This window comes from Dendrobates tinctorius, unplaced genomic scaffold, assembly GCF_039654945.1.
Source record: "Dendrobates tinctorius isolate UK_male_01 unplaced genomic scaffold, ASM3965494v1 ptg000022l, whole genome shotgun sequence".
Taxonomy (NCBI): Eukaryota; Metazoa; Chordata; class Amphibia; order Anura; family Dendrobatidae; genus Dendrobates; species Dendrobates tinctorius.
In genome coordinates, this window is record NW_027361690.1 from 36,340,306 (window position 1) to 36,355,355 (window position 15,050).

The window sequence follows — 15,050 nt, forward strand, 5'->3', positions numbered from 1 at the left end:
ATATGAATACATAAGTGTAATATTGTTCCTGAAAGCTACCACTGAATTATTATTAAATTTGCTGCTATTTTATTGACAAGTAAAGAAATGCGCTCAGATGATTAACACTAAATATATACCACATATAGATCAAATGTGTTTAGCTGCTCTGGCTAATACAAGGAGGAGTTTATTGAATGGGCGATGCTCCCATGACACTCATTTGTCCTATGTACTGTACATGGCCAAGAACTGTCTACATTCTGACAGTTCATTTACAAGAGCACTCCAGCAATTATTTTTCTATATACTGAAGTACAAGTTATAATTTATGAATTATGTCGAAGCTCCTGTACATACTTGTTTCCTGTTAATAGAATTAGGAGACAAAGACCGTGGGAATACACCCTGCCCAAGGAGGCCTGACACCAGGCGAAAAAAAATAGTTTTTTGGAGAATTGTGAACTTCCTTCCTGAGCCAGCCCTGCCCTGTTTTCGGTTTTACAAACCCTCTGGGTGTTTGTTCCACTTTTCCTATTGCTTCTATACTGCTAGGTGCCCTTCTAGTCCGATTTGTTATTTTACATTTGCAGGCACCATGTCCTCTTCCCAGCAAGTCCAACCAGGCAGTCCCACATCATAGTTGTCCCTTATTTAGTTTGTTCAAGCTACAACAAACGTTTACCATGTGGTCAAACAGCCTTCCTCTGAGCCCAATAGCTTAACACCCCCACCAACTCAGGACCCCTCAGATTCCATGCTAGAAAAGCATCCACCACCCCACATGGGACAAGTCATTGACCCAGGACATATGTAACCTGGCCAGTCACCATTCTATGGTCAAGTCACTGCAGAGCTTCCTGGCACAGCTCGGCTGTCTGTGTTCTCTTGCCCAATCAAGTCCAATGGCTCCTATTGATGTAGAGCATAAAGAGCCTACTTCTCCAGTACAAGAAGTTTGCTTTCCCAACTACTAAAAGAGGACCTTCTGGCTATGGAATGGGAACACCAGGACAGGCACATGCCTTTCTCAAAGAGGTTTGAGGTACTTTACCCTTTGTGGAAGTGGTCCACATCGCACTCCATGAATCCTCAGGTAGCTCGTTTTTTTTTAACCCACTACCTTGCCTTTTTCTGCAGCGTCCCTCACTAAGCAGAAGATTAAATAATCCACACCAGCTGTCTCAGCAGCAGATTCCACAATTTATAATACTCACGTGAGAAAACTCTGGCTGTGAGGGTACCACAAAAGACCCTGGTGCAAATGCTGGAGTATTTTGGCACACTGGCGTTGATACTTGAGGTACAGTTAAGCAAGGATCATTTTTAGGTTTTGAGGTTTCCTCTTGCTTACATGATGATACAGCCATCTCCACCTCCATGTCTTCAACTACATAAAAAACATGGAAATCACACAATCATAACTAGCAATAACTGAAGGTAGAAGCAAATCTATCTAAACAATAACATGAGTAGACATCAATAGCTAAAATCATCAGTTGATCAAACGTGGCCATGTTCACTTGGCGTTTTCGATGTAAGGAGAAAAAAAAAGTCTCCTGACATATAAAGGCTGTTACGGATGCCTAAACCTGTGGGATTTGACACCCATAAACTACAATGGAATACATTTAACAGCTAGAGGTTTTTTTGTGCAATATCTATTAAACAAATTACAAAATCTATGGGTGATGAAAGCCACTATCGGAGACTCATTTAAACGGAACCTTTCATGTAAAGCACCACTATTAACCTGCAGGTTTAGGGTTAATCTGCAGGTTAACAGCATTTGACACCGCGCAGTATCAGCGCTGAAAAACCTGCTACCAGGTGGAAATGAACTGTACTCCCCCGAGCAACGTTTGGCTTCCAGTCACAGGGGTGGCGTCGCATCAGCTTCAATCACCGCTGTGTATAGCGAGCAGTGGCTGTAACTGCATCCCAGCACTGACCATCAACAAGATCTAATGCGGATCCTGCTATCAAAGTTCATTTCCTCCTGTGGCGGTGCCCTCATTTCCTCCTGTGGCGGGGCCCTCATTTCCTCCTGTGGCGGGGCCCTCATTTCCTCCTGTGGCGGGGCCCTCATTTCCTCCTGTGGCGGGGCCCTCAGTGCCGATGCTGCACGATGTCATGCTGCAGATTATCCACATATCTGCAGGTTAATAATGTTGTTTTACATGATAGGGTGCATTTGAAGGGGATCTGTCAGCAGGATTATGGTAGCTCATCTGAGAGTAGCATTATGTAGGGGCAGAGACCCAGATTCCAGTGAGGTGTCACGTACTGGACTGCTTGCTGCAGTTTTGATAAAAATCACCATTTTTTCTTCTGTAGATTTAGCAGTTCTCTGAATGCTGAGCTGTGTATAACAGCACCAATACCACTGATTATACACAGTGTACACAAAGCTGTCAAACAGAAAGCTGACAGTGGATAAATCTCTTGCTGATAAATCAGCGATTTTTTTCAAAACTAAAGAAATCAGCCCAGTAAGTAACACATCGCTGGAATCTGGGTCTTTGTCTCTACATCATCTCTATATCTCTTTAATGTATCTGTTGTCCACCAACTATAGTGGTGTCAATGTAATGGATACACCACAAAAAGCAATTGAAAAGCTCATGACACTCATGCCCCCTGTCTGGCAATAGAGCCCTAAGGAAACTTTATTAGGAGCATTCCCAATGTACGCAGTAGAACAAAAACGTCATGGAAAAACAAGGACTTCAACTTTTATTACAGAGACAGAAGAAGATTACCTTCTTTTTCTTGCTCTGTAGGTGAGGTGGGCAGGATGATGGGTGTTGGCTGGATAGCATCTAGAGATGGGGGAACTGGGTCGGAGGAAACACTACACAAGGAAAGGAAAACAAACACATAGCTGTTACACTACAGCATTTTTAGGAACAGATATAGGGGTTGATTCAGCAAAGTATTTATACCAGTTGTCCAGTGTAAAACACTTGTTAAGTTGCTAAATATTCGGATAACGTGGAGTTGCGCAAAAAATGTGAACTATTGGCATTTTCAAGCGAAATTCAGACCCTTGGTCAAAATGGGCATTGCTGAGGACACAGCGAGGGGAGAGGGGATTGCTACGCCCACCCGTCAAATTAACAAAAACTGACAGCAATTCTTACACTGAAAATATTACTCCAGTATTCATAGCAGCTATGAGTAAGGAAGTTTACTTCTGAAACACATCTGATGTTTGATGACCTGTGTTCAGTGGTTTCAGCAAGTATGGAATAAAATTACAAGAAATATAGAATTTTCTCAAAAAGGATGGCGTGTTGGCTTTTATTTAACTGGAAAATAAATGCATAGCAGCAAAGTCGGCAAGGACTAAAACAGTAATGCTTCCCCCACACTGGCGCAATTTTTTTCCTAGCCGTTGGCACATAAGCTGGAATACTCAAATTAAGATGTTCAGAACTTATCGATACTTGAGGAGTTATTGATAGATAGTTGGCCTTGAATGTTTCTATCAGACAAAAATAAATTCTGTTACTATGGAAACAAGTATTAAAGGGTACCCAAAAGGTCCCACATTCCCCCCTAAACCACCAGCAGTTGTATCTTCCTGTTTAAATTCCCTGCATGGAAATAAACCCTTTGACCAGTCCATTGGACGTTTGTGCCCCCAGAGTAGTCGTCCCTTTCAGCATTTTCTCCCACCCGTGTTCATAACAGGATTTCCAAGACTCAGCGACATAGCTAGCTTTCTGTAAATCTTGCGCATGCAAGCGACTTTCTTCACTCACGCCTTTTTGCGTCTAAAGCCGGATTTATGCTTCCCAGCTTCAGAAGCTCACTGCGCATGTCAAGAAGTGAAGAAGACTGCTTGCGTCCATGAAAGAGCTGAAGAACAGCCGGACTCAGCAGGAATAAGAGGACCAGCTTGAGTGGAAAAAAAGTGGCGCGCATGCACAAGGTTTGCAGAGAGCTGGAAATGACAACCGGCTCTTGCAAATCATGTTATCAAGCCCAAAAGGGCGCGATAACATGCTGGGGGGAAAAAAAAAAAAAAACAGAAAATTTCACAGTTTACAAACTTAACTCATATTTAAGGGCATAAAAGTTATGTCATGCATTTTTTTATAGGAAGTTAGAAGGGTTAAAAAAGTGGACAAGCAATTCATCATTTTTCCAACAAAATTTACAAATATTTTTTTTAGGTACGATGTCACATATGAAGTGACTGAGGACAGAAAATACCCAAAAGTGACAAAAATGAACATTAACTTTTTTTCACAAAAAATTTACTTCAGACCTAATTTTTTTTTTATTTTCAAAAGGGTAATAGGAGAAAATGCACAACAAATGTTGTGATCCATTTTCTCTTGCACACTCAGATACCCCATATGTAGGTGAAAACCACTGTTTTGGAACACGGCAGGGCTCGGAAGGGAAGGAGCACAGTTTGACTTTTTGAACGCAAAATTGTCTGGAATCCAGAGTGGAAACCATGTCGCGTTTGGAGAGCCCCTGATGTGCCTAAACAGTTGAAAACCCCACAAGTGACCCCATTTTAGAAACTACTCCCCTCAAGGATTTTATCCAATGGTACAGTGAGCATTTTGAACCCACAGGCACAACGAAAGAATTTGAGAACATTAAGTTGCCATATTGAACAATCTTTTTTTTTTTTTTTCACAAAAATCTTGCTTTAACCCAAAATTTCTCACTTCTGCCAGAGATAACACCAAAAAGTGGACCCCACAATTTGTTTCCCTCTTTCTTCCGAGCGCGGCGATACCCTACAGAGCTCGGAATGGAAGGGGAACAATGTGAATTTTGGAACACTAATTTGGCTCTATTTGGAATACATTGTCATATTTGCAGAGCCTGTGTGGTTCAAGAGCAACAGATATCCCCCATAAATGTCTTATGTAAATTATACCCTGTAATGTCTTTATCTAGGGAGGTAGTGAGTAGTTTGATACTATATTTTATGCAGCTGATGCAACAAATGTTTGAAAATCTACAATTTGCATTTTTTTCCCACTGTCTCTTTTGTGATTGTTTTTTGTTCACTCTGAGGAACACATCTCAAAATTTTAATTCAATAGTTGTTCAGTGATGAGAAACACATCCAATATGGCACCAATGTGAATACTGGACACATGCTGTGCCTGTAATAGATGGTGCACCATGTGGTCTTTATGATAAAATTGTTAGAATTCCAGAACCTATTAAAAGCTTACAGATACATTGAGCTACCGAACAAGAAAATCCTTCCAGGAATCATTACTCACAAAGGGAGGCATGCCCCTAAAAATACATTTGCTGATTATAAAATTTGGTCTTGCAAACATAACAGTTGTCCCACAATTGCGTATGTTGGAGCAGGAAGAATAAACTGTACTGAAATGAAGTGCAAAATGTGGAGCAAATTGTAGCCAACTATGTGGCAAACCTGTGTTTGTTCCAAAGATGAAAGAACACCAGCAGAGCTAGAATGACAGGTTTATCTTTCAGAGACTGGTAGTACAACATCCGTTTAGCTCCATCAATCCCTGTATGAGGGACGAATGTGTCAAAAGACGAGATACATCATAGCTGGCTCCCACCCGCCAAGGTAGGAACCACTATATACACAAAACAACCAATCTCCTACAGAATCCTGACAGTATTGTCTGGTACAGGATGTTTGGCAAGAACCATGCAGTAGAGCCCATAGTCTATAAGTACGGAACATCCTCCAATAAAATGATCATGTCCATATCACCAACCTAAATAATATAGAAGTAATATAAATAAAAACAAAAGTTTTGTGCAGCAAGACAGTCGTAAAAACAGTCAAACTAAGATAAATGATTAAAAATGTTTATGCGAGTAATCAAGTCCTGGAATTAACTGACTTCTCAAGAACATTTGTGGGGCCACATTCTGGAGTATACAGAGGTGGGTATGTGGACGAATAATAGTTTGGCATGTGAGTGATCAAGTCCTGGAATTAACTGTGAATGGGGTAAAATGTGTTTTACTGACAAAAATATTCTTTTTAATTACCGTATTTTTCAGACTATAAGACGCACCCCAAATTTTCAGAAGGAAAATGGGGGGGAAAAAAAATTATGCGTCAAATGGGGGTCCGTCTTACAGTCCTGAATTCAGCTTACCTTGGGGGTTCAGCAGCGCTGGTGGAGCGGAATCACAGGGGGTGTTTGGTGGTCTGGCGTTATGACCCAGACTGGTGCGGCAAGTTCGGCGGTGCAGGGGCATACACAGATTGAGATCTCGGCAACTAGAACTCGTCGCCAAGATCTCAATCTGAGCATGCGCCGCCTCCAGTGGCCATTGTTTCAGGCTTTCACTAAAAAGTCGCTGAGCCCCTGCACCACCGAGTACCGCCGAACCCGGGATGGGAAAGAGATCATCGCCCTGCAGCGTCGGACCACCGGAAGAATCGCCCAACTCCTGTTGCCACCTCTCTAATTGCAAGTACGGGCTATTCCGACTATAAGACGCTCCCCCGTTTTCCCCCAAAAAAATTGGGAAGAAAAGTGCGTCTTATAGTCTGAAAAATACGGTACTTGTTCAATAAAAATTCCACTCTACTGGGGCACACTAAACTGAAAATATAAATGTAAAAAAACCCTGCAACACAATTTTGCGTTATTTAGGTCTTATAATGGGAACTTGTGTGGTAGATTTCAAGACAGGGGGTGACATAAAGGGATGGTTGAGATGGGCACATGGGGCAATAATATCAGGCATCACTCTTTTTACCGTGCTTTCTGCAAACCAGACATCTTTTTGGGGGACAGTTTTGGGTGGGAGTGGCAGGGACAATAAAATATAGCTCCGATAGTCTCCGTATATCCTCTGACTCGAAGAGTGCCTCCTCTGCCTGCGTTGAGTCAAACAGAAGACACTAGACAATTTTCTCCTGGTACTGGAGAAATGTGACTTTTTGTAGAGGATGAAGCTGCTATAGGTAACAACTTGAATGAGGTAGACCTAGTCTGACAAGTCAACGCCTCCCATAAATTTATTATAATCTGGGATGCAGACAGTTTTTTCCTTGTTCTTGGTGGTTCCCCTGTCTGACCATCACAATGGTGTCCACATGCAGCATGGTCAGCATGCACACGTCCTTCTTGTCATTTCACTTCACTGCAAGAAATGAGTCACTCACAAGTGGGAATGGCGCCCCCTTCTCCAAATGTCTGGACAACTGTGACGGAAACCCTACTGTTTTTCCTGATTGCCCCACAGGCCCCTATATTTGCAGCGTGTAAGGCTTTGTATATGGGAAATACTGGCGTAATAGTTGACGGTAGACACGTGGTACGCTTGATGGAGACAGGACGTTATTAGCTCCCAGACAATTTTACCTTGGATGCCAATTGTCTGGGGGCAGTTTGGGGGACTAATTTGGCAGTCCCTACCTTCATAAATTACAATGGTGGATGTGTATCCTGCTGTGTTCTCACATTTTGTAGAGCTTGATGCCGCATTTGGCTTGTGTGGAGGGGAGTAATTGGTGGAATGACAGACTGCCCTTGAAACTCATCAAGGATTCATCATCAACTGCCACATTTTGCTTGGGTGTATGAATTTAGAAATAAATCTTTCAGGAGGGAAATTATGGGGTCTCAATTTGTTCAGGTGATCTTAGTTGGGGTCAGTTATTAGGGGGCTTGGGAATTGTCACTATAATGAAGAATTCTAAGTTGGGTTTCATAGTGGGCTCGGGACATGACAGCTGCAAATACAGAGGTCCTGTGGATAGATTTTGATGTGCAGTATGAGCAGAATGTGGATTTTTTTTTTAACACTAATCCCATGTTCAGGGTAATGCCTAAAACGAAAAAAAATATTTTGGGGTTATTTATGGGGATCCAGGAAGGGAATGAAAGGATGTGTGCTTTTGGGAAATGTATTGGTGGGCATCTAAATTTGTTTGTGTAGATTTCTAGGGTAAAATTAGTTACAGCAACTTTTATACCAGTGACTGCTTCCGATGAATGAAATAGCATTACCTTGAAAACACATACAATGAAGGAAATAATTATTTAGTCGCTTGCTGATTTTGTAAGTTTGCCCACTGACAGACATGAACAGTCCATAATTTTAAGGGTAGGTTAATTTTAACATTGAAAGATAGAATATCAAAAATAAAATCCAGAAAATCACATTGTATAAACTATATAAATTGGCATTTTTGCAGTGAGAAATAAGAGGGATTTTTGGTACTCACCGTAAAATGCTGCTAACTCGGAAACCCTCCTAATAGAGTACTCACCGTAAAATGCTGCTAACTCGGAAACCCTCCTAATAGACGTAATGGCAATTAGGAAGGCCACCGTCCATGACAGAAAAGAAACTGAAATATCCTGAATGGGTTACAAGTGCGCATGTTGGAGGGTGCTGAGAACAAGATTAAGATCCCATGGATCTATCGGAGGATGGTAAGGTGGTGCCAGATGGGCGACACCCTGAAGAAAAGTCTTCACTTGAGAAGGGGAAGCCTGATCCCTCTGAAAAAGGATAGACAGAGTGGAAACCTGACCTTTAAGGGTACTGAGGGATAGACCTGAGAAGAGACCTGAGAAGAGACCCGCTTGAAGAAAGCCCAGGATAGAAGGAAGGGAAAAGGTCATTGGAAACAAGTTGTTCTCCTCGTACCACTGGAAGAAGGCCTTCCAATAATACCTGTGGTAAATGCGCGAGGATGCTGGTTTTCTCGCCCTAATTATGGTCTGAATGTCCTGGTGAGAAAAACCAGCCTCCTTCAGAATTGCAGCCTCAATGGCCATGCCGTTAATCTCAGAGACTGAGAACTCTGGTGGAAGAGGGGGCCTTGCGAGAGAAGATCTAGACGATCTGGAAGCCTCCAGGGAACGTCCGAAAGCCTATTTACCGGCTCCGCGGTTGTCTTAGCCAGTCTGGAGCTATCAGGATCATGGGAATCCCTTCTGACTATCTTTTTTACGATCCTCGGAATCAAAGGGAGAGGAGGAAAAAGATAAGGCAGTTGAAACTGGAACTAGGGCGTCGCAACCGATGTCCAGCGGATCCCGGGACCTGGCTACGAAAAGAGGAACCTTGTGGTTCCTCCGAGACGCCATGAGGTCGATGTCTGGAGTGCCCCATCTTTGACATATTTGGTTGAACACTGCGAGATTGAGAGACCACTCGCCTGATGCAAGGCCCTGACGACTCAGGAAATCGGCTGCCCAATTTTCTACCCCTGGAATGTGAACGGCTGATATGGCAGGGATGTGACGTTCCACCCATCACAAAATTCTTGTCACCTCTGCAATGACTTGTTTGCTGCGAATCCCGCCTTGGTGGTTTATGTAAGCCACAGCCGTGGCATTGTCCAATTGAATGCAGACTGGCCTGCCTGCTAGGAGAGACTGCCAGCCGAGAAGGGCAAGGAAGATTGCCCTGATCTCCAGAAGATTGATGGAAAGAAGGGCTTCCTGAGCATTCCAGCGACCCAGCGCGGTGTGCTGACGGAAAACCGCTCCCCACCCGAGGACACTGGCGTCTGTGGTGTCACCAGAGAGGAAGAAAGGACCTCCCACGCAGGACTGAGGCGGATAACATTCACCAGGTCAGGGATTGCCTCACCTTGAGAGGCAGAAGCACAGGTCGGTCCAGGGAGAACGTTCTCTTGTCCCAGGTAAACAGGAGGGCCAGCTGAAGAGGACAGGTGTGGAACTGGGAGAAGTGCACGGCTTCTTTGGAGGCAATCATCTTCCCCAAGACTCTCATGCAGGACCGAAGTAAGAGAAGGACTGGACGCTTTAGGGATCTGATTCCCTGGCAGAGGGATGAAAACTTGTCCTTTGGAAGGGAGACACGAGCCCAAGTCGTGTCGATCTCCATGCCCAGGAACACCAGGTGCCGAGTTGGGATCAGGGAGGATTTCTCTCTGTTCACTATCCAGCCGAGACAGACCAGAGTGTCCAGAGAAACCTGAAGACTCTGATCGCAGTCTAGGCGGGACGGCCCTTTGATCAGTAAATCGTCCAGGTAAGGGATTATGAGAATCCCCTTGGAGCGAAGGATGGCCATGACTGCTACCATGACCTTCGTGAAGACCCTGGGTGCAGACGCCAGGCCGAAAGGAAGGGCCGTGAACTGATAATGATCCTCCTGGATCGCGAACCGAAGGAATCCCTGATGCTGTACACAAACAGGAATGTGAAGATAAGCATCCTGAATGTCTACAGAGCAAAGAAATTGTTAGGAACGGCGGAACGCACTAAATAAATAATAAAGTGCGTTCGCCGCTCGGGGTCCCCCGTGCAGAAGGTGTTAAAACCGCTGCTAGACAATGGCAGACGCGCTATATGGCGGTATAATGCACACAGGTTCAACATCACCCGATGTGCGCAGAGCGGACTCTTAACTCACAGAGGCGCTGTAACATAAACACCGAGCCTGTTAGACTCACAGGTCTCAGCGAAATTGCACGCACAGTATCAGGTCACAGGATCGGGTCCAAGACAGGGGACGGTGTCCGTCTAGACCTACCGTGAGTGCGACGTCGCAACTGCGGACGCCGCTAAGTGCTGCTGAATGCAGCGTGGCGGAAGACACAGCCGCTCTGCGATAGTGCCATGAGAGACGTGACACCACCGGACGCTAGTGTAGAGGTGCGGTGTGCACAGTGGCCTATGGCTTGCCACTGACTGGCGCTGACTCTTTCTATAGTTCCCTAGCGACCATGCGGGCCTTTTATAGCCGTGCGCTGTTGGGACCTTCCAGATCTCTGAGATGGACCAATCAGATCTGGAGAAGGACTTGAGCACGTGACTCCTGACCTCCAATGGGAGATCATCTCGTGAGCATGCTCAGAGGAGCAGCAGAGGGACTTAGCCTCAGGAATGGCTTGCTGCAGAGCAGCATGTGAGGCTCTGGATTCCTGTTGTGTCGCTGCAGGAATCTGACGCCTAACAGAAATTCTCCTGGTTTCATGGAGGCGGTCACCGAGAATAAGGACTCCATCCTGAAGTGGCGGATCCGAGCGTGGCGATTCAACTGTTTGAGGTCCAAGATGGGGCAGAGAGTCTTTTTCGGGACTACAAAAAGGTTGGAGTAGATCCCTGAAATTACTCCTGTGTTTAGAAGGGAAGAGACAGCCCGAAAAAACCCTGGGGCTTAAGACGGCTGTTTTGGTGGGCGAGACAAAAAGAAACGTCTTCCATGCATCCCTGAAGAAAAGAAGCCGGCCTCCCACCCTGGAAAGATCTCCAGGTGGGGGGTGACCGGTCACTTAGAGGAGAACCTGTGATTGCGGATCCCAGAGGGCTTGGAGGAGCGGCCCTTTGGCCTCCAGTGAGAAGCTGGTTTTAAGGATGGTTTCCTTTTTTCCCCTGGGGTGGAAGAACAGTCCTGCTTTTTTTTGAGAATTTTCTGAAGAAAAGAAAGGTTGAAAGGAACGAAAAGGAAGTGGTCCTGTTGGAGGGACGTTTTGGCCTGGACTGGGGCAAAGAGGTGATTTTCCCCCGGTAGCGTCCAAAATGATCTGGTCCAGCCTAGAGCCCTGGAAGGCCAAGTTGTTGACTTCTTAGAGCTCGGGTCTGCATTCCACGCCTTCAACCAAAGGATGATGTTGCTGCTTGCTCTGGCGGAACAGGCGGCCGCATCCAAGGAGGCAATCAGAAAATATTTGCCAGTGTGAGCAATCTGGCCTGCCAAATCTGCCAGCTCATCCGGAAGAGCTGCCGGTAAGATGCCCTGGCTAAGCATTTTGGCCCAGGCAGATATGGCTTTCAGCACCCAGGTGGAGGCACTTATCGCCTCAAACGCCGATTTGATCAAAGACTCATCTGCCTGTCTGTAGCATCCTTAAGAGACACACCGTCTGGTATAGAGAGAACTGTTTTAGAGGACAGGCGAGAGACCGGCAGATCCACCTTAGGGGATTCTGCCCATTTGGCGACAAGATCTGGACAAAAGGGATATAGAATGTCTAGCTGTTTCCTTCATGGAAAAGACTTTTCGGGATGTTCCCAATGTTTGGCCATAGTAGCCTCAAACTCCTTGTGAATGGGAAAAGTTCGGAGGGACGTTTATCCCGTTTGAATGAAACGGAGTCGTCCTGAGCGGGCACCCCGTCCTCTTTTAGTTTAAGAGTTTGAATAATTGCTGAGACAAAGTTATCTATCATGTCCTGTGTCCTGGAAGTCTGGTCTGCATCTGAGTCAGACCCAGACTGAGAATCCACATCTGACCCAAAGTCCTCCTCCGAGGAGGGTGAATGGGGAGAGAGGGGCATCTTGGATGCTGCTGAGGGGCAAGGTGAACTGGATGAGGAGCCAGACAGAGCCCGCTTCCTAGGTCTTTTAGCCGATCGGTCCATGTGAAGGTCGTGGTCAGGTGCGTGCGAATCACCGTGAGGGGCGTTCGGAGCACTGGTGGTGGCAGTTAGATGTGGAAGACGTTGTAGGACCTGGACACTTTAGTCAGGTCAGAGACCAACTGAAACATAGCAACAGGCACTCCGGGGGGGGGGGGGAGAAGAGAGAGGAGAGAGAGAGAGAGAGAGAGAGAGAGAGAGAGAGAGAGAGAGGAGAGGAGAGGAGAGGAGAGGAGAGGAGAGGAGAGGAGAGGAGAGGAGAGAGAGAGGAGAGAGAGAGAGAGAGAGGAGAGAGGAGAGAGGAGAGAGAGAACAGAGCCAGCGATGAACAGCAGATGACCCAAGGTTAGCTGTGTCCCCTTGTCAGAAGAACGCCGGCAAGAACAGGAATCTGGGGTTAGGAAGCGCAAATCAGCGGAGCCACGGATACAAGATGTCTCAGGCAGAAAAGACGGGGGGCGGGGCTAAGCAATTAGGCCGGTGAAACAGGGAGGCAGAATCCGGTTGGATAACTTGGGGGGGGGGCATGGCCAGCTCTGCAATCTGCCCACCGGCATAAAGCGAAAGCTCTCCTGTGATTGCCTATGACCTGCCAGCCAGCAAAGAGAAAGCTCCCCTCCAATTGGGAGAACTTTGAAGGGAGGGCGGAGAGGGGAAGAAGTGCCGAAAGATGCGCAGGAGGCGTGGCCTAGACAGAGCGTGAGGTCCCCCCCCGTAAGACTAAAGAGCACGATATTCAAGCGCTCATGAGGGAAAGGGAGAAGGCGCGGTATGTGCAGAAAACGGCAGCGGGAGTTAACGCGTATAGTAGGGATAATACCCGGTGGATCTGCCTGCGCAGCGCTGCCAGAGAAGGGATGGAAGCTAGAAAGCGCCCTGTGCTGCCTTCGCTGCTGGAAGGGAGGATCATACATTACCTGCAAGTGGGTCCACGATTCCTCTTCACAGCTGAGGATCGCATGAGGAGCCCTCGGGTGAAGAGGGTTACTGGCATCAGGGATCTTCCTTGCCGCACCATCTCCAGACGGTGCAGAAGACGGCATCAACCCCTTACAAGAAGGGGGGAGGTCACCGCTGGTGACCACAGTCTTCCTCTCAGCCATCTCCGAGGAGAGGGGTGAGGTGGGGAAAGGCAAGGACTGGCCGCCGGGAGTCAACCGGGAGTCACCCTGAAACACCCATAAGGGTGACAGGGGATAAAGTCCTGCCTGCAGGTCCGAGAGCGGGCGATGTAGGCGACACCACACTGCTCTCTCGGTCGCATAAAAACGGGAAAACAAGGTGAGAAATTACACCCTGTTACCCTAAGAAAGATGAACCTGAAAAACAAAGGGAAAAAGATTAAAACAGAACAGGTGACCTGCAAAAGAAAATGCGGATCTGGGGTTAGATCCATGTCCGCCTCCTACAAACACTAAGCTTAAACTGAGGTACTTCGTGCCTGTAGGTGGGTGTACACTGTTGGGGAGGAGCTATTTTTTTTTCTTTTTTTGCATAGTGTCAGCCTCCTAGCGACAGCAGCATACACCCATGGTTACCTGTGTTCCCCAATGAAGCAATAAAGTATTTGATCCCCTAACAATTATTAAAAGTTCTGGCTCCTACAGACCAGTTAGACGCTCCTAATCAACTCGTTACCTGCAATAAAGACAGCTGTCATACATAGTCACCTTTATAAAAGACTCCTCTCCACAGACTCAATCAGTCAGACTCTAACCTCCACAACATGGGCAAGACCAAAGAGCTTTATAAGGATGTCAGGGACAAGACCATAGACCTGCACAAAGCTGGAATGGGATACAAAACCATAAGTAATAAGTGAGGAGAGAACTGTTGGTGCAATAGTAAGAAAATGGAAGAAATACAAAATGACTGTCAATCGACATCGATCTGGGGCACCATGCAAAATCTCACCTCGTGGGGTATCCTTGATCATGAGGAAGGTGAGAGATCAGCCAAACACAGGTGTTAACTCTTTAATGATCTCAAGGCAGTAAAATCCTAAGTGACAACCTCCTTCCCTCCGCAAGGACATTAAAAATGCATCATGGCTGGGTCTTCCAGCAAGACAATGACCCAAAACATACAGCCAAGGCAACAAAGGAGTTTCTCAAAAAGAAGCACATTAAGGTCATGGAGTGGTCTAGCCAGTCTCCAGACCTTAATTCAATAGAAAATATATGGAGGGAGTTGAAGCTCCGAGTTGCCAAGCGACAGCCTCAAAATCTTAATGAGGAGTGGACCAAAATTCCTGCTGACATGTGCGCAAACCTCATCATCAACTACAAAAAATGTCTGACTGCTGAGCTTGCCAACAAGGGGTTTGCCAAGCTTGCCAACCAGGGGTTTGCCACTAAGTATTACGTCTTGTTTGCCAGAGGGATCAAATACTTATTTCTCACTGCAAAATGCAAGTAAATTTATATAATTTATTCAATGGGATTTTCTGGAGTTTACTTTTGATATTCTCGCTCTCAAATTAACCTACCCTTAAAATTATAGACTGTTCATGTCTGTCAGTGGGCAAGCCTACAAAATCAACAAGGGATCAAATAATTATTTCCTTTCACTGTAGCTTTTTTTCTAAGCTAGGCCATATTCCTTTCACTGTAGCTTTTTTTTTAAGCTAGGCCATATTTATATATACACACATATACACACACACACACACACACACACACACACACACACACACACACACACATATATATACCGTATATACTCGCGTATAAGTCGAGATTTT

General features: G+C 45.8%; 1 protein-coding gene across 4 annotated transcripts in view; it reads right to left on the minus strand.

Annotated features, from left to right (window-relative positions):
* Positions 1-15,050, minus strand: part of TP53BP1 (tumor protein p53 binding protein 1) — a 182,896-nt gene that overhangs the window by 82,387 nt on the left and 85,459 nt on the right. For all 4 annotated transcript variants that reach the window (XM_073568586.1, XM_073568582.1, XM_073568584.1 and 1 more), the window contains exons 10-11: positions 2,742-2,833; positions 1,197-1,369 (exon numbers count right to left, since the gene is read on the minus strand). In XM_073568586.1, coding sequence (XP_073424687.1) covers positions 1,197-1,369; positions 2,742-2,833 — 265 coding nt within the window. The remainder of the gene's footprint in view (positions 1-1,196; positions 1,370-2,741; positions 2,834-15,050) is intronic.